We start from the raw sequence: 17,920 nt of genomic DNA, 5'->3' as shown, positions 1-17,920 counted from the left end.
TTCAAACATTTCAGCCCAAAGATGAGTCAAGCAGGGCTTCTTAAAACACTTTGCGTTGAACGAGAGGGTTGGCATGCAGCAGGAATTGAGCCAACTCGCCTTGCCCTTGGCGAACCTTAGCTAATTCCCAAATTTAAGATAAAAGTTGTCTCTCGCCCAGCATTCGGAGACCAGGAGATATGCTGAATTAACTGCCGGAGGCGGGGAAGGCATCACCAGAGATCACGCACCTTAAGACCAGTTCTTTTTGCAGTCAGATCTTGGTCACATGAGGGTTGGTGGGCTTATTTAACCGGCCCCAGGGCAGAGTTTCTCCTGTCAGCTGAGCTCCTGAAAGGAAGATGGAGGACAAGATTATTTTCCTATCCCGCACTATCACTTTCGCAGCTGCCCACAAACTGAGCAGGTAAGGGTTACCAAAAGGCCCACAATGGGTGGGGAAGAACTGAACCTTGAGAAGGTAGCACACAGGCTACCTCTGGCTTGGTTTCTCGGCCCCCATCCAAACTGCCCAGTGCTGGAGTTGAGCGAAGAACCACTGCAGAGATGAAAGGCAAACCTCAACCAACCTTTTATCAAAGGATAGGAATCTCCAACTATTTAGAACGTAGAAGAGAAGGGTTGGGAAAGGCCATTGGAGGTCTTCTAGGGGATCCTAGACCATTTATATTTAACTATCTCCTTCACAAACTTCGGAGAAGAGGTCCACTTGTGACATTCATTTCGTAAAAGCGAATGGGTTTTATGTCCCATTCTCCCCCTTGACTTTCTCCTCCAGTTCCTGGGAGGGCTACAGCACATCTACGTGAAACCAAGGGTCTTCTTCTGGGACCTTATAGGCTGATGAAGCTTCCGATGGATTATGGTGTATGCCAACGTATTCAATTCATTTCAGTCCTGAAGTTGTGACTTCGTCTTTAAAGGGAGACAAGATACGTGGGTTTGGAGCAATGAAATTAACCAACCTAAAGACCTGGTTTTGTAATCAAGCCTGATGGGGATCTTGATAGTGTAGGTGGGTCCATCGTTTGGCTGATGAACTGTTGAGGATGTGCTGTTACTTATTTATGCCATTTGTGATTCTGCTGTGTTGTGGTTATGCTCTTTTTAAACATTGTCAGCCACCGTAGTCTCGTAGTGTCCTGTGCTTGAGATGGGAGCCCGTATACATTCAAAAAAATAATCCATTTTTTCCTCCACCCGCTTCGTGCAGATGTTTAAGAGTCATGCCTCAATCATCAGCGGTTCGCTCCATGGACAAAATTGGTGGTTTTCCAATTGGGGCAGAACATTAAACACCATGTGCTTGTTGGGATTTGGCTGACAACGTTGTACAAGCCTAGATGTTGTGACTGGTGAATGAAAGGCTTCTGGCTTAGGTTGATATGCAAACCCACCCAATAGTGACTTAAGTCAGTAAATTAGAAACAATCAAATCAGGACTGAATACATTGACTGATATAGTCAAGAGGGATGAAGAAAGTCAATGAAAGGAATAAATTATCTTGGGCAGGGATGTCCAACCTTGGCCGCTTTAATACCATGGACTTCAATCTCTAGAATTCCCCCCAGCCAGAATGTATTATGGCAGGTGTTTCCAACATTGGCTACAAAGACCTGTAGACTTCAATTCCCAGAATTCCCCAGCCAGCTGTCCTGACATTGTGGGCACCTCTGCTCCTATAAAATACCTTGAATGGAACATTATGTGCAGAGAGAGCTTTGAGAAAAAGCAGAAAGAAAGCAAAAGAAAGGAAGAGCTACGTCTAAGACAGCATGAAACTGAGGAACGGTTGCCAAATGATGGTGTCTTTAAAGGGCAAGGAAATATGTATGTTCATCGGTTCGTGCTTGCTATTAAGGGCACAGGAGCTGGGACCAGTAATAAAAAGATATTAGCCTCTTGGGTGGGAAGAAATAAGGAATATTTGTCCAATGAAGGAAAATGCAAGACAATCCCAACTAAAGTTTAACAGAGAGAGAGAGAGAGGCTCATCCTATTCAGAAGACAACTCCCAAGCAGGAGAAATCTGGAAGAACAGAGAGAGACTTCCAGAAAGGGTTTTCAGATGAACAGGCCTGTCCAGAATCTTTTCTAGATTAGAAAAGATATATAAAATATACCTCATAGGGACACAGGTAGGACGAGAGATCCAGCTTGCAGTAGTGTTATCCAACCAGTCTTCACCTATAACAGAGAAGAACATAAATTATTTGCAAAGTAGGACCATTCAGATTAACTGAGCGAGGAAATAAAACTAGGTGGGGAGATCCCAAACACCTGAAAGGAAATAAGCCACGGGAAACTTAATACACAACTTGCAAGAAGGTCTCTAAGGCAGGGGGTCTCCAACCTTGGCCACTTGAAGACTTGAAGCAAACTGGCTGAAGAATTCTGGGAGTTGAAATCCACAAGCCTTCAAGTGGCCACGGTTGGAGACCCCTGATCTAAGGTGAGCTCTTTATCCCCTCCTAAATTCCAAATCTTTTTTTATTTATTTATTTCAAATGTCCACAGAGACACCTGCAAGTATCCCAGTAGGTCAGTGTTTCTCCACCTGAGCAATTTTAAGATGTGTGGGCTTCAACTGGCCAGGGAATTCTGGGGAGTTGAAGTCCAACCAAGTTGCTGAAGAAACACTGGGTGAATCTGAAATTCTACGTTCTTCTGTCCACCCGCCGGTCAATGACATTTCCAGAAAGGGATCATCTTCAGTACTTAAAAGTATTACTGGCTTGGCTTTGGGGTCAGCTGCTAGGATTAGATCTCTCACTGCAAAAATACCTTCTCTCTTTCTAATTGTCCATGGAGATTCTCCACCATCCAGGTCCTGGTTGTCCCAAAGGTGCTTTTTTCAAGAGGCAACTGGACTTCCTTGTTTTTCTTTGAAGATGTTTCTCTTCTCATCCAAGAAGCTTCTTCAGCTCTGACTGGATGGTGGGGAAGGGAAGGATTTATGCTCCTGCAGATAGCAGGTCATTTGCATCCTTTTAGAGGGCCACTGAGGCCACTTGGAGAACCCTCAACAGAGGGGGAGGGATAAATCTATCTTCACTCCACAACACAGTTCTTTCAACAATTCCAAGAAGGCTCCACACCCATTTGCACCACTTAGATCAGGGGTGTCCAACTGGCACTTTAAGCCTGGAGGACTTCAACTCCCAGAATTCCCAGCCAGCAAAGCTGGCTGGGGAATTCTGGGAGTTGAAGTCCTCCAGGCTTAAAGTTGCCAAGGTTGGACACCCCTGACTTAGATGATCCTGTGGACATAGACAAACCTCCAAGTGGCCTCAACTACTCTCTAAAAAGAATGCAAACGACCAGCTGTCTGCAAGTATAAATCCTTCTCCACCATCCAGCCAGAGCTGAAGAAGCTTCTTGGATGAGAAGCGAAACGTCTTCAAAGACGAACCAGGGAGTCCAAGTTGCCTCTTGTAGAAATAAAAAAAAAAAAGCATCTTTGGCTTCCCTCTTTCTACTGAAACGCGGCTTGGCTTCTCTTCCTCCGTTTATTCTTTCTCCTCCTCTCCTCCTCCTTACTGTCTTTCAGCAAGCATTTGAGCCAAGATGAAAACCTGATCACCTTTGGGAAATGCAATCACACCCACGGACACAACTATCAAGGTGCTGGACACGGTTGAGGACCGGAGCAGAGGACAGCTTGGCCTTTTGGGGGGGGCATGAATCCCTGAACCCATTTCCCTGGTGGGGAGCTGTGGGGGGGGGGGGGAGGGGAGACAGGTCTGGCTTGGGAACGCGGCAATTCCTCTATTCCATCTCTTGCCACCGCCTGGCTTCTTCGACGTTCTGCTTCCACCTTGAGGTGCAAAAGGAGGATTGCAGCTAACAACTGACGCGTATTTTCTTTTCTCTTCCTTTCTCTGCCACACAGTGACGGTCACTATACGTGGAAAGGTGAGTAGAGGTTTTCTATTTCTCCACCTTTTGGGAGGCTGAAGGGTGGGGCAAGACTCCATCTCTCATTGGATTGGCTCCAGCATCCTTTGGTTCAGCCCCTTTGTTGGCATCCTTGGGCCGCTTCATTCGATTTTCCAGCCGCAGCCTTTTCGCCACTGGATCTCTTTCCCCCACCTACGCCGGGCACCGAGGAAATTTGCATTTTTTTGCCCCCACTAAGAACTGGCATCTAGTGGTACGTGGCAGCAACTATGGTGGTTCTGCCATGCCCTCTCTTTTTGATGCTCCCTAGGGTGGCATCATCATCAAGTTCTTTGCAAGTCTACTTTTTTCCATTAGGGGAAATTTAAGAAAAAAGCCTGCCAAAGTGGGAGAAAGGAACATAATGAGGACTTTAAATGCTCCAACTGGAAGATGAACAAGGGGAAGTGGGAATAAAAATGGAAGAGAGTTGGGGAGAAGGCACACAGCCAGCTGCGTGGCTAAGACGCAGTCCCCGCAGGGTGGCTCACGGCCTCTGAAAGACGCTCCCTTTCCAGTTACTTTGGGGTTGGGGGTTGTGGCATTTTGGTTTCCCCTTTTTCTTTCTATTAAAAGACCGTTTTCTCCTGCAGATTGACCCCATCAGTGGCATGCTGATGAACATTTTTAAGCTGAACGAATACATGGAGGTAAGTTTCATTTGTATCCCGCATTTATTATTATTATATTTACAAATTATTATTATTATTATTATTATTATTATTATTATTATTATTATTATTATTATTATTATTATTATTATTATTATTATTATTATTATTATTATTATATTTACCCAGCGAACGTATCCAACGTGCCTTCCTCCTCTTATTTTTCCCCACGACAACAATCTTGTGAGGTGGGTTGGGTTGAGGTGGGGGGGGGACTGGCCCGAAGTCAGCCAGCTGGCTTTCATGGGCTGGGGCAGGACTTGAACTCGGGACCTCCCACTTTCTAGCCTGGTGCTTTAACCACTTACGCTAACATGATTCGGTGCCGGAATGAAATCTCTGTTTGCGCGCTTCTGTCGGAAGCGTTTGCTAAGGTGGGACAGGAGGGGACAGGGGTTCCCCTGGGTGCAGGAGCATCTGTTTTATAATATTTGGAAAAGACTCTCTTGCTCGAGCAGGGGGTTGGACTAGATGGCCTCCAAGGTCTCTTCCAACGCTTATTATTCGATGATCTATGATTTCCTGGGGGGGAAAAACAGGCTTTAAAAAGAGTTGGTTTGGGGGGAAATCGACAAGCAAAACATGAATCCGACAGCCAGGCTTTTGTTTTTCTCCTTTCCCCATCTCCAGGTAGTCCTTGACTTACAGCGGTTCATTTAGTGACCATTCAAAGTTAACGGCACCGTAAAAAGTGACTTGTGACCGTTTTTCCAGAGTTACGACCATTGCAGTATCCCCATCGTCACATGATTCAGACGCTTGGCTGCTTGTTCATAGTTATGACCGTTGCTGTTTTCCTGTGTCACGGGATCCCCTTTTGCGTCCTTCTGACAAGCCAGATTCACTTAACAATGGGGTTCCTAACTGCAGTGATTCACTTAACGACTGTGGCAAGAGAGGTCGTAAAAGGGGGCAAACTCTCACTTAACAAATTGTCTCACTTGACAACAGAAATTTTTGGGGCTCCACTGTGGTCGAGGACTATCTGAATTAATGTTCCGGGCACCAATTTCTTTATTTTTTATCTCACCTGTATCATTTTTAGCACTTAATGCCTCTTGAACATGGAAAATGTCCACCTTGGGGGAAACAAAAGGCCACTTTTTTATGCTTTTGTCCTCAGACGGCCATCTTCGAGCCTCTTGATCACAAGAACCTGGACGTGGATGTGGGCTATTTTGCCAATGTTACAAGGTAGTAGCTGGGGAATGATGGAGCTGGGTTCTGGCCCAGCTCTCCTGTCCTGCCCCTGTTGGAGTCTGACTCCAAGGGAGAGGAGAAACAGCTGGCAGGGAGTGGGAGTGTGGCTCCAGTGGCTGTGGAGGAAACTGGGGAAGGGCACAGTCTGGCTGGGCATTCAGAGGAAGACCCAGGGTCACCCCCTCTTCAGGGAGGAACAGAGAAGGGAGCAACGTGGGTTACAGGGGAGGAAAAGGTCCTGATTCCCTTCAATAGCTGCAGCTGGGAAAGCAGGATATAAAGGGCGTTTGCGCACAGCACCTTGCTGGAAGCAAAAGCGTGCATTATCTTTGTTTGTCACGTCTTATCTGGGTTCTGGCGTCCTCCCAACTGTGTGTGTTTCGTTATCTTTTGAGTTCTGCAATTCCTTCTCCTGCCCTGTCTCGTTCATTGCTGCAGCTTGTGGTTTGTGTTGGTTTTTATTTATAATTTAGATGCACTTTGGGTTCAGACTGAATTTCTTCCCTTTAAAAACTGTTCTTGGGGAAGTTTTTTTTCTCCAGCCAACGACAACTGGACATTGGGGGCCAAGTTGGAGGAATTAAAGGGACTTGACCTACTTTTGTGACTTTGTTGCTTTTGTGCCCACGCCCCTTTGGGTCATCATATCTCCATGCACAACAAACCCTCTAAAGTGAACTCAACAATTCCTTTAAGAGCCCCAGCAAAAAGTTTCTCTCTCAGGCTAAAAAGCCTCGGCCAGAAGATTAATAGCTGTCTGCCACACCTATTCACCTCCGCCCCTGCCTTTTATCCCCAGAGCTAGGGTGGGGCTTCACAGCAGCGGTGACTCTTCCGTCCCAAGGCCCGGCCCATAGATTTCCACTGCTCTCCTCTCCTCTGCCTTCTGCGCATCAGGCACTGGGCCTGGCTGTTCCTCCTCTTCCTCATCAGCCACCTCCAGACCTGGGGGCTGTTGACTCTCCATCTGAGGGCTGACAAACAGTCCAGGTTCCGCGTCTCTCTCTCTCTCTCTCCCTCCCTCCCTCCCTCTCTCTCTGCCAGTTCCATTCCCTCTTCCCACCTGGAGCTTCCCCCTTGATGCTGGCCCTGACTCCCACACCTCCTCCTCCTCCTCCACAAGTGGTAGCAAGCCGCTCACACCCACAGGATGCCATCTTTGGGAATAGTGGACCTGATGCCCGTGGCCAAAGAGTAGCCAAAAGCAACGGGGGGAGGGGGCATAGAGCAACTGAATAGCTTCTGAGCCCCCTCCTCTCCTCCCATCCTTCTGCTCTTCCTCAGCTCGACGGAAAATCTGGCCGTGTACATCTGGAACAGCATGGAAAGAATCCTTCCCGCGGGGTGCCTCTATAAAGTGAAGATCTATGAATCGGACAAAAACTTTGTTGTTTTTAAGGGCAAGTAACCCACTTCCCCTTGCCAATGAAAGGCGGGGAGCACAGGTGAGAATCCTGGAGTATTTGTAAGCATTCTTTGGAGTTCTTGATGCTGCCTGGTTTGTTTTCTTGCAGATGTTTCATTACCTGATTAGGTAGCATCATCAGTGCAAGGAAGTGTGGGGTTTGAATTGAATTCTTGATTGTCGTTGTACGTATATACACAGTATACAATGAAATTCACAATTTGCTCTGTTTATATATGGCAGCTTACCCTGCCCGTTTTGGTAGGTGTTTGCGTTTTCTCCTTGGTAGTTCTTTGCATACAGTATCTTTCCATTTGGTCTGGAGTTCATCCCCGCTTATCTAGGGGTTGGTTGCTGGAGATGATGTGACCTTGTCTGTTTCTTTCTTGGCTTTTGAATGGGGCGTAAATGTGCTTTATCTCTATGTGTCTATTAATCACTGATGAAGTCTTTTCTGTCTGACAGTCTGGCAACCCCCCAAGAAGACCCCGCCAAGTTGAAGTTAACTGCTTCAAGGAACTTCAATAGCCGCTTTTGCTAACGCGCATCTGTACATGTACCATGGCTCATGCTCGACGGCTAGGTGCAGAGCACTGGGACCTAGTAGGCTGCAAAGCATGGGGCGAGGTGAGGTGAAATACCCCTCTCATCTTTGTAAAATTCTGTCACAAACCTCCTGTAAGTCGCCTGTCCCGCACATTTAATTGGGCGGTCTTATAATGCCAGGATTATTAGCTTGATGGGCCAGAGCTTTTGCTGAGGGGTATTGGATAAACAAAACCGAACACCATCCATGTTAAGGGCAATGGAACTTATGAATTCCAAAGGAGTTGGGCAGTCAATCGATCAAACAATCAGAATAGAGCTGGAAGGGACCTTGGAGGTCTTCTAGTCCAACCCCTGACTCAAGCAGGAGACCCTATACCATTTCAGTGGCTGTCCAGTCTCCAAACCTCCAGTGATGGAGCACCCACAACGTCTAGAGACAAGCTGTCCCATAGGTTAAGTGTTCTATCGGGCAATTTCTCCTTATTCCCAGGTTGCGTCTCTCCTTGATTAGTTTCCATCCATTGTTTCTTGTCCTGCCTTCCGGTGCTTTGGGAAATAAGTTGACCCCTTCCTCTCTTTTGGGGCAGCCCCTCAAATATTGGAATACTGCTATCGTGTCACCCCTGGTCCTTCTTTTCTCTAGACTAGGCCTGGGGGTGAGGGGAACAGTAGGGAGCTTAAGGCCAAAAGGCCACTTCCCCAGTGCTTCTGCAGATTTACTCCCCTAATGCATTGTTTAGCCACACAGCTCTGCCTTATTACACAGAGAGCCATGCTCACACATGCACGCCCCATGTCCTACCTTCCCTTTTCACGTTGATAACCATTGTCCAACGCTAGGAGGCTGACCAGCTCCTTCTCTGTACCCTGCTAATGAGATTTTGTTCCATCTCAGCCTAAACGGAATGAAGTGAAGGGCACTTTTTTTTTTTGCCCCCTTGTAAAGCATACACAATAAAATGATTTTACAAAGCAAAATTGACCCCGCTTGCTTATCCGCCCATAAAAACAACTCTCGTCTCCCATTTGGCAGTGTGACTGATCTTCTCACGCCAGAGGAGGGGGAAATTACTCCGTCAGCCCCACATCTGGGGAGGGGGGGATGAGTCTGCCTACCGAGATGAGGTGGACCAACGGTTGCTTTCGTGGGGTGGAGACAATAACTTGGTCCTCAACACCAAGAAGACCAAGGAGCTTGTAGTGGACTATAGAAGGAACAGATCCGACATCCAGCCCTTACTTATCAGTGGAGACTGAGGGGAGCAAGTGGCCAGGTGTTACCCTAAAAGAGAACCTGACCTGGGGGGCTCACATTGCAGCCCTGGTCAAAAGGGCCCAGCAGAGCTTATACCACCTAAGGCTTCTCAGAAAACAACAACTGAATGAAAAACTGCTGGTGACCTTCTACCGCTGCACCGTAGAGAGTATCTTAACTTACTGCACCTCTGTCTGGTTTGCCAATTGCACAGTGGCAGATAGGACAGCACTCCAGAGGGTGAATGTCATTGCCCAGAGGATCATGGGTTGCCCTCTCCCCTCTTTGGAACAGCTTCATAGCTCCTGCTGCCTTAAGAAAGTTCAAAACATCCTCAAAGATCCATCTCATCCTGGGCACCCCCTTTTTTTTTGAACTGTTACCATCTGGCAGACGGTACAGGATAATAATAAAAACAAGGACAAATAGGCTGAAAAACAGCTTCTACCCAGGACAGTAACTCTATTGAATTCTACTGCATAGTGCAACATTAATGCAATATCAGGGGTTTTCAATTCAATGTGTAGAATGTGAAGGATGTGGGTTTGTGTTTATTTTCATAGTCATAATGTACCCTGAAGATGGTATTTAATTTCGTTGTACGAGGTGCAATGACAATAGAGTAGAGTAGAGTAGAGTAGAGTAGAGTAAAGTAAAGTAAAGTAAAGTAAAGTAAAGTAAAGTAAAGTAAAGTAAAGTAAAGCAAAGCAAAGCAAAGCAAAGCAAAGCAAAAGTAAAGTAAAGTACAAGTACAAGCAAAGTAAAAGCAGCTTCGGCAGAAGGACAAGCAGAGTGTATGGAAAGGCCGCTCGGAAGCCATCGTGAACAGGGCAGGACTGGACTTCTGCATGCAAGGCTGCTGCCTTGACCACTCAAAGAATTCCCCCATAACCGCCAAGTGTAATGGGAAAGAGCTGGTCATCTGTGATGCTTTTTGAGGAAGGGGAGGCAGTGAGGACATGGGTACCTGCACGGTATATGCGCTCAGACCCTCTTAAGCCTAGACCCCACAGAATATTGCGGAGTGTAAGAGGATTAGAGTCCTGTAGGAGTCCCAGATCCAGATCCATCAACCAGATATTGTGGGGGTAGACAAGGGCCAGACATCAGTGGTGGGGATAGGTGTAGTGATCAGCACGATTGACAGCAAGGTCAAGAAGGAAGAGGGTGAGAAGCTGGAGAAGTAACAGGGCCTGAAGGAGGAACTAGAGGGGATGCTGGAAGCAAAAGTCCAAATGGAACCAGGGATAGCAGCAGCACTTGGGGCCAGGGCTCCTAAGTTAATGACCCCAACACTTAAAACAGAATGTTTTGGAACAATATATGTACAATACTGATAATCCTCCCAGCCATTTTGGCAAATGGAGTGATGGGTTTTGAGGAAGGCTGATCTAAAATCCTGGCTGTCACATCTGTAACTAGGTACTCTCCTGCTTTGTCTAAAAGAAAACAATTCAAAATTCAGGTGCAAAATTCAGGCATTTAATGACAACTGCCCAAGGGAAATTACACCCCAGCGGAAATCACATTCATCCATAATGTTTATACAACACTTGATTAGGGAGAGCTTACATATTCGATAATTCTCTTCTGAAGGGGGCTGCGTCAGGTCAAGGGTGACTCTTTGCACCCCCTTCCTCCCAAAATTAGTCAGCCCTGGCTGGCACATTGATGAGCCACTGCCAGGAAGTCCAAGGATTGTTGCCTAGATTAGAAGTTAAAAATAAAAATAAAAATCCAGAAGGCAGCAGGCAGACATCTTCCTACTGCTTCCCAAAAAAAAATCACCTGGATATGTAATCTAAGCAGTTGAGAATGTCCTTTTTAAAAATGGGGTAAAATCAGGACATCCAGACGAGCCCAAGATGAAACCGGGGGGGAAAAAAACTTGTTGAGGGATGTTTATTGGGTTTGTGGGAGAACCGAGAGCCGGAACTTTTTAAACTAATATTCTTGCATGAAATGAGACCGCCATCTTGGGAAAGAGGGGAAGTCACAAGGAGAATGGGACGAGAGAGGATGAGGAGGGTAGAGCGTCATTGACACCATGACCATGAATCTGGGCAAATTCCAGGAGACAGTGGAGAAGGCGGGCAGGGGGCCGGTGTGCTGTGGCCCATGGGCTCACAAAGAATGGGGCATGGCTTAGCCACGGAACAGCCACGATAACTTGCATTTAAAAAAAAAAGAGTATGGGAATGAGATTAACTATAGTAATTGGCTCAATTACACAGCAAATAAATTCCCCAACCTCTCCGGGTTTTTTTTTTTTAAAAACTAGGTAGTCAAGAAAGTCCTCGACTCCTCGACTTACAGTTCATTTAGTGACCAAAGTTACAATGGCACTGAAAAAAATGTGACTTCTGAAAGTTACAACGGCACTGAAAAAAAATGAGTTTTTCACGCTTATGACCAAAATTCAGACACGTGGCCTCTGACTCATATTTATGACGGTTGCAGAGTCCTGGGGTCACGTGATCCCCTCTTGTGACCATCTGACCAGCAAAGTCCATGGGGAAGCCAGATTCACTTAACAACCGGGTTACTAAGGTAACAACTACAGTGATTCACTTACCAACCTTGGCAAGAAAGGTTGTAAAATGGGGCAAAATTCACTTCGCAAATCATCTCACTTAACAACAGAAATGTTGGGCTCCGTTGTTGGTCGCAAGCCGAGGACTTCCTGCAAGCTGCCTGGGACCAGGCCAAGTCCCTCCTGTATTCCAAAAAAAAAAAAAAGCCCTGGATCTTGGGATTTACACTCATCCTGGAGAAAAAGCAGAGACTTCCTCTTGAAACGGGAACAAAACAGGAATGGAGGAGGAATCGCTGTTTTGCTTTAACTCTCGGATCGCTCTGGAAGGCTTGCAGGGCAGGGCAGGGAGGTTTGACGCCACCCAGCTGCATAAAACATCTGCTTCATATCAACTCAGGCATGTGATGCTTTAACAAACAGATCAATGTTTACACTCACAAATCCAACAATACATGGATGGGGGGATGGATGGTCGACAGACTGGCCGAGTTTTGAGCTGTCCAATCACGGCCCAAAGGCCACCCCAAGCATCTCACCCCAACTTCTCGGAAGGTGCACCCTCTCCCTTGTAAACCACCACGTTCTTCTCGGTTTCGTGGACTTTGACCTTATAAAGGGCTCCGGCAGGAAGGCACTTCTGGAGGCTGTCCCAGATGAACACAGCAACGTTTTCAGTAGTACTGGAGGAGCAGGGAAAAACCCTTTGAGAATTAGTTGCATTGTCTTGTTAGTGATTTTTTTTTTTTATCACCTGCACCGTGGCTGCACCAGAGGGAAAAACCTCCTTCTGCAGCTATTGGTGTTTCCTTCCCCAGATTCCTGCACAGTGAGCGTGCTGAGGTGGCTGGAATTCTAAAATCCTAGCTTCAAAACACCTTCACGATCGTTAGGTTGGGAATGTCTGAACCAGCAGAACGAAGCACACAATCAGTTGTGATTTCCCCCAACAGTGCAGAACATTGATTTGGAAAAACAAAAAAACAAAAACAAGTTTTTAGACCTCCTTGCCACTGGCAGGGGAAATCCCCTTATCCAGCAGGGGGGTAGGGGTGGGGATTAGAGCAATCCTTTACAAGCTTCCCCCCTCTCCCTCCTGATGTTACATTAAATGTCCCTGAATAATTTAGGCAATTCAGAGTCCTGTAAGAGAAGAGAGAAAAACAACAACTCAAAAGGACTCTGTATCCCAAGTTCAAGATCGGAAAGCAGGCCTGGGAATAGAGAATTTACCTACCTGACGACCCCTGCAAAGTAGGGGACGTCTTTATCCAGATTCTTGTGATCCAGAGGTTCCATTATGGCTTGCTAGAAGGCGGAGATGGGAGAGGCATTTATCCCCTTGAAAGAGACTCACTCCAAAGTTAATCAGGCTCGTTGGGCGACCTGCCTCGCACAGCAGATAAATATTGGATGGCATGAGTCAAGAGCTCCTCCGGCATTTTTGCAGGGAAGTGAAATAAACCTGTAGCCTTTTCTTGAGTGTTTCCTACTTGGGTAAAAAAAATTCCCCCTCTACACCCACCAGTGAGATCTTAAGAGACAAGAAAACAATCTATCTTGCTGCTTTCATTGGGAGGGTTACGATCTCCCCTTCTTGTCCTCTGTCCACATGTCGGAAGAAGCTAAAGTTGTCAAGCTGCACTCCGTACTTCCTGGTGTGCCTCAATTCCTACAGGGGATTCCCCAACTGCCCGGCCAAGACCCATGAAATCCATGCGCATGGCTCATCCCTGCTGGCAACCCCTGGGATGAAAAGAGCTTCCTTACCTCCATGTGGGCTTTGAGGTCTGTCAGGTTGATCACCATCCCTGTAAGAGGATTGATCTAGAAAAGAAAATACAAAAGGAAAGATTCAGAATGTGTGTAATAGCTATGATTTGTAATATTTGTTAGTTCTGATAACCCTTTTGCTGTTTAATAGAGAAAAGATAAGGATCTAGAGATGAGTTTATAGAAAGTGGAGTGAGACGTGGAATGAAGAGATTTTTGGCTATATTTGAAAAGCTAGTGTTAAGTTGTTACTATTAATTAAACTTGCTGGGGAGTGAAAGAGGCAGATTTATCTATTTGTTTCTTTTTCTGCACTTTAATATAAAAAATTAAAATGTTATTTCTTTATTCTGTAAATGTATGCATTTCACTTGTATAATACAATCCTTAATAAACTTATTGGGGGAAAAATAGAAAGAAAATACAAATGTTTAAAATCTGAAAAAAAAAATCACTTACCTCTCCTTGCACAGTCACTTCCACTAGAAGAAACGAAAAGGAGCAAGAAGGAAATATCAGATTGCGATGTTGATTTCACATTAAGATAATCAGCAAAGGAGATAAATACATTAATACACCAGATGGATAACTTCCGCCAGGAGTTTAACAAAGCTTCCTGTTTTCCAATACACAGGTAGTTCTCGACTTACGACCACAAGTGATAACAAAATTTCTGTTGCCTCATTTTACGCCTTTTCTTGCCAGAGATGTTGTGATTCATCACAATTGTTAAGTTAGTGGCACAGTTATAAAATAAATCTGGCTTCCCTATTGACTTTGCTTATCAGAAAATCACAAAAAGTCATCACATGATCGTCATATCCATCATCATAAATACGATTAAAAGGATACAAATGACCAACTGTCTGCAAGGAGTATAAATCCTTCCCTTCCCCACCATCCAGTCAGAGCTGAAGAAGCTTCTGGGATGAGAAGCGAAACATCTTCAAAAGAAAAACCAGAAAGTCCAGCTGCCTCCTGAAAAAAGCACTTTTGGGACAACCATGACCTGGAGGACTGAAAATCTCCATAGACAATTAACTAGCCAACATAACAAAATTGTTCAGGTAACACTTCTAGCAATTAATTGGCAATGGTTGTACTTTGCCATATGCCATTCATGACTGCAATGAATAAAAGTTAGTGGGCTTCAGCAGGTGTGCAAAATGAATAATTGCACATTCATGCACACATGAAGTCTGTCCCAGGAATGCAATTTTCATAGGATGAGTGAGCTTTCATCCCAAAGGTTCATCACTGTGGATGATGGGGCATCAGGTTCCCCCCCCACACACACACACCCTGTTTCTCTTGGTTTTAGAGACGGAGGCTCCTCCCTTCTCACCTTTATAGTTGTGGCCATGGCCATTGGGGTTGTTACATTTCCCAAAAAGTTTCCGGTTTTCTTCATCACTCAGGAATGGGCTGCAGAGAAAGCGGAAGGAAGAACTGTAGTCTGAAATGGTATAGGGTTTTCTGCCTAAGCAGGGGGTTGGACTAGAAGATCTCCAAGGTCCCTTCCAACTCTTATTCTATTCTATTCTATTCTATTCTATTCTATTCTATTCTATTCTATTCTATTCTATTCTATTCTATTCTCTCCTACTCTATTCTATTCTATTCTATTCTATTCTATTCTATTCTATTCTATTCTATTCATAACCAGGGGTCTCCAACCTTGGCAACTTTAGTCCAGAAGTATTTCACAAGAAGAGTTCAGCTATGTATACACTTGTACTTATTATCTTGTAAACAATTGACAAATCAAATAAATAAATAAATAAAATAAACTTTACGACTGGTGGACTTCAACTCCCAGACTTCCTCAGCCAACACATGCTGGCTGATGAATTCTGGGAGTTGAAGTCCACCAGTCATAAAGTTGCCAAGGTTGGAGACCCCCGGGGTCTTAACAATTGTAGTCACGCCTGGTACAATGGTCTGGATCCCCTTGGAAGGGTGGACACTCCACAGCATTGTCCCTGGCTGGGCTTCACCCACCGGACCGGCTGAGCTTCCTCAGCGGGGACCCCCAACCCAGAGACCCCACAGAGGGGTCCAAAGCAAGCCAGAGGGGCGGAAGAGGGAGCTGGGCTGGCTTTCCAGAGGGTCCCAAGGCAGGACCGGATCCCTGCATGAGGAAGCTTAAGCCCAGGGAGATCCCAAGGCAGGATAAGGAGGGATTTCCTGACCTGGAGCGGGAGGGGGGGGCACACCCTGCCTGTTTGACCACTGCTGATGGAGGAGAGGGAGGGGGTGAAGCCCAGGTGGCCCAGCCCTTGACCTGGAATGCTCAGAGGGACCCTGCCCTGGCGGGGAGGACAGACTAGATGACCTCCAAGGTCCCTTCCCACTTTCAGGGGCAGGGGCAGCACCGGGCCCCGGGCCCTTCCTGCCTGCTCTTCTGCAAGCATGGGGGCTTGTGGGTGGGGCAGAGGGTCGGGGCGCCTAGTGGGCAGGGGCGCTCCTCCCTTTACGGGGTTCAAGGGCTGCGCGGAGCCGCCTGGGGAGGGGGAAGGGAGGGGGGCTCCCAATTCTTTAAAAAAACAGGCATAAGAACAGCCACCCCCTCAAGTTTTTGGAGGGGGGGGGAAGATACCATGGCCGCTTTGCCATCTGCGCCCACCCACCAACACACACACACACACACACACACAGGAACGCCCTTCCCCGGCCGGCCGGAGGTGCCCGGCGCTCTGCACGCGCTCAGGAGCCCTTTCTTCCTCCTCTCTCGCTCCACCCCCGCCCACCCCCAAACAACGCCCCCGGTCACCTGTGCAGCCGGTGGGAGGCGCTGAAGGCCGCGCAGCGCGAGACCCGGGCCCGGCGGGCGGGCGGTGGCGCCATGGCAACGGGTCCTCGCTCTCTCGCTCTCTCTCTTTCGGGCGCCACCGCGCGTGCGCGAGAAGGGAGGGCGGAGGGGGAGAGAGAGAGAGACGCTCCGAAGCTTCGGCCCCGCCCCTCTGCCCGGGCTTGGGAAAGGAGGCGGGGCCGAGCACGTGGCAGGGGATGCCCGGGGCTTTGGCACGAGCCCGCGGCCCTCCCTGCAGCTGGCACGGCTGCTCCTCCGTCCCTTGCCGGGGGGTTGGAGCGAGCTTTCAGCCCACCCGCAGGACCTCTCCAGCCCTGTGCAGAGGCCAGGTTGCCAAAGGGGCAAGAGAGAGCTAGCTTGAATGACCAGGTGTCCGGCCAAAGGTGGACAAGCCCTCTTTTTTTATTATTATTTTTGTATGTGGCATTCAAAGTCCAATATTGTCGGGGCTTTTCAGTCCTGCATCTGAGCTTCCCTGCAAAGCCCCAGCCAAGTTAACAAGCAGTGCCTGAAACTGACAAGAGCACAATCAGTTTACAGAGCGAAGAAGGGCTTTGGACCCCTCCCCTACCTTCCCTGGCACCTTCCTCCCCTCTTTGCCCCCTTCTTCTGCTATTAGTGCAAATGCAAACACAAACACTGGGTAAGATAAGATAAGATGACTCCTTTGTTGTTGTTTTAATAGTTAATGGGTTTTTAATCGTTTTTAATGGGGCTTTTGTGTGCTGTGTTAACTTTCGATTGGGAGCCGCCCAGAGTTCAGAATTCCAGGATCCAATTGTGGGAGTTGAAAACAACACATCTTCCACTTGCCAAGAAGGAGAACTATTACTAGACAGTTCAATAGATCTTCCCATCAGGAAGTCTTCCGTTATAGTTAAATGGAAACTTGACAACTGCCATTTAGACCAGTTGGTTCTGCTCCTGCTTTATGGAAAACAATCCCTGGCCTTCTTCATGGCATCTGGAATTCTGGCATCTTGTGGTCTCTCCCCTTAGCCCTCCAGACTGAACATCTCAAGCGGGTTAGGAATCCTGAAGACACCACCCCCTCCCTCTTTTCATCTGCTGAATTGCATTAAATCCTCGTTTTTCGGGAGACCCCTGGAAAGTTCCCCCTCGGAACTGGAGCCTGCTGCCCCACTTGTCTGGAAAGCTTCCAAAATGCCCCATAGATCAGGGGTCTCTCCGAGCGTGGCAGCTTGTGGGCTTCAACTCCCGTGCTGGCTGAAGAATTCTTGAAGTTGAAGTTTGCAAGCCATAAAGCTGCCAAGTTGGGAGACCCCCTACCATAGGTGGTTCTCAGCCTTCCTTAATCCAGACCTTTGATTGCCCCCTCCTCAAACTTCTCACAAGGTCGGAAAGTGTCGGCCTCTGAAGATCTTGGCCCAGGAAATGCCCTCCTTCCCAGAGTATCTCAACCTTTGAAGTTCTACTCAGCTTATGACTGAATTCCTGGCCTGTGCCAGGACATTCTTGGCACCAGAGATTTTCCACACAGAAGGGTGTTTGTTTCCAAACCCTCACTGGGTGGATGCAGTGGCTGGGAAAGGAACAGAATTGTAGGGGAAATTGCATTTAATTGAGTCTTGTTCTGAGGTATCAAACTTAATTTTACCAATCAGAACATCTTTAGAACTTCCAGATGTCCTCATTGTTCTGCTGTGATTCATTTATATTCTTCAATGCTTTCAAGGCCATTTCTGATCAGAGAGTTTGATGCTGTTGGGAAGCCTCAATGATCCCCACTTGGGCTTCCCATGTGCTGGTTGGCAACTGCTT

The 17,920-nt window shown here is 47.1% G+C and overlaps 2 protein-coding genes across 3 annotated transcripts; one reads left to right on the top strand and one right to left on the bottom strand.

The window, feature by feature from the left end:
- Nucleotides 1–253: 253 nt before the first annotated feature.
- LOC113420902 (6-pyruvoyl tetrahydrobiopterin synthase-like) lies at nt 254–8,739 on the top strand. Its single transcript, XM_026681043.2, has 7 exons — nt 254–406; nt 3,552–3,625; nt 3,894–3,916; nt 4,534–4,590; nt 5,735–5,805; nt 7,096–7,256; nt 7,682–8,739. Exons 1-6 carry the CDS (start codon nt 342–344, stop codon nt 7,217–7,219), a joined length of 414 nt encoding a protein of 137 aa, XP_026536828.2. The 5' UTR covers nt 254–341; the 3' UTR covers nt 7,220–7,256; nt 7,682–8,739.
- A 1,741-nt stretch (nt 8,740–10,480) lies between these two features.
- Nucleotides 10,481–16,293, bottom strand: PTS (6-pyruvoyltetrahydropterin synthase). Of its 2 annotated transcripts, none has more exons than XM_026680966.2 (6): nt 16,100–16,293; nt 14,672–14,751; nt 13,786–13,808; nt 13,324–13,380; nt 12,791–12,861; nt 10,481–12,236 (listed from the first exon to the last, which is right to left on the bottom strand). In XM_026680966.2, exons 1-6 carry the CDS (start codon nt 16,171–16,173, stop codon nt 12,089–12,091), a joined length of 453 nt encoding a protein of 150 aa, XP_026536751.1. In that variant the 5' UTR covers nt 16,174–16,293; the 3' UTR covers nt 10,481–12,088. The 2 variants fall into 2 exon arrangements, with proteins under 2 accessions (XP_026536751.1, XP_087826332.1); XM_087970206.1 differs by lacking the exon at nt 10,481–12,236 and adding an exon at nt 12,451–12,696 and having other exon boundaries at nt 16,100–16,244.
- Between the last annotated feature and the right edge of the window lie 1,627 nt (nt 16,294–17,920).

The sequence above is a fragment of the Notechis scutatus genome, chromosome 7 (assembly GCF_049901735.1).
Source record: "Notechis scutatus isolate UNSWTSFEM ecotype Mainland chromosome 7, rNotScu1.2, whole genome shotgun sequence".
NCBI classification, from domain to species: Eukaryota; Metazoa; Chordata; class Lepidosauria; order Squamata; family Elapidae; genus Notechis; species Notechis scutatus.
Note: the sequence above shows the minus strand (reverse complement) of the source record. Positions and strands in the feature narration are given on the sequence as shown.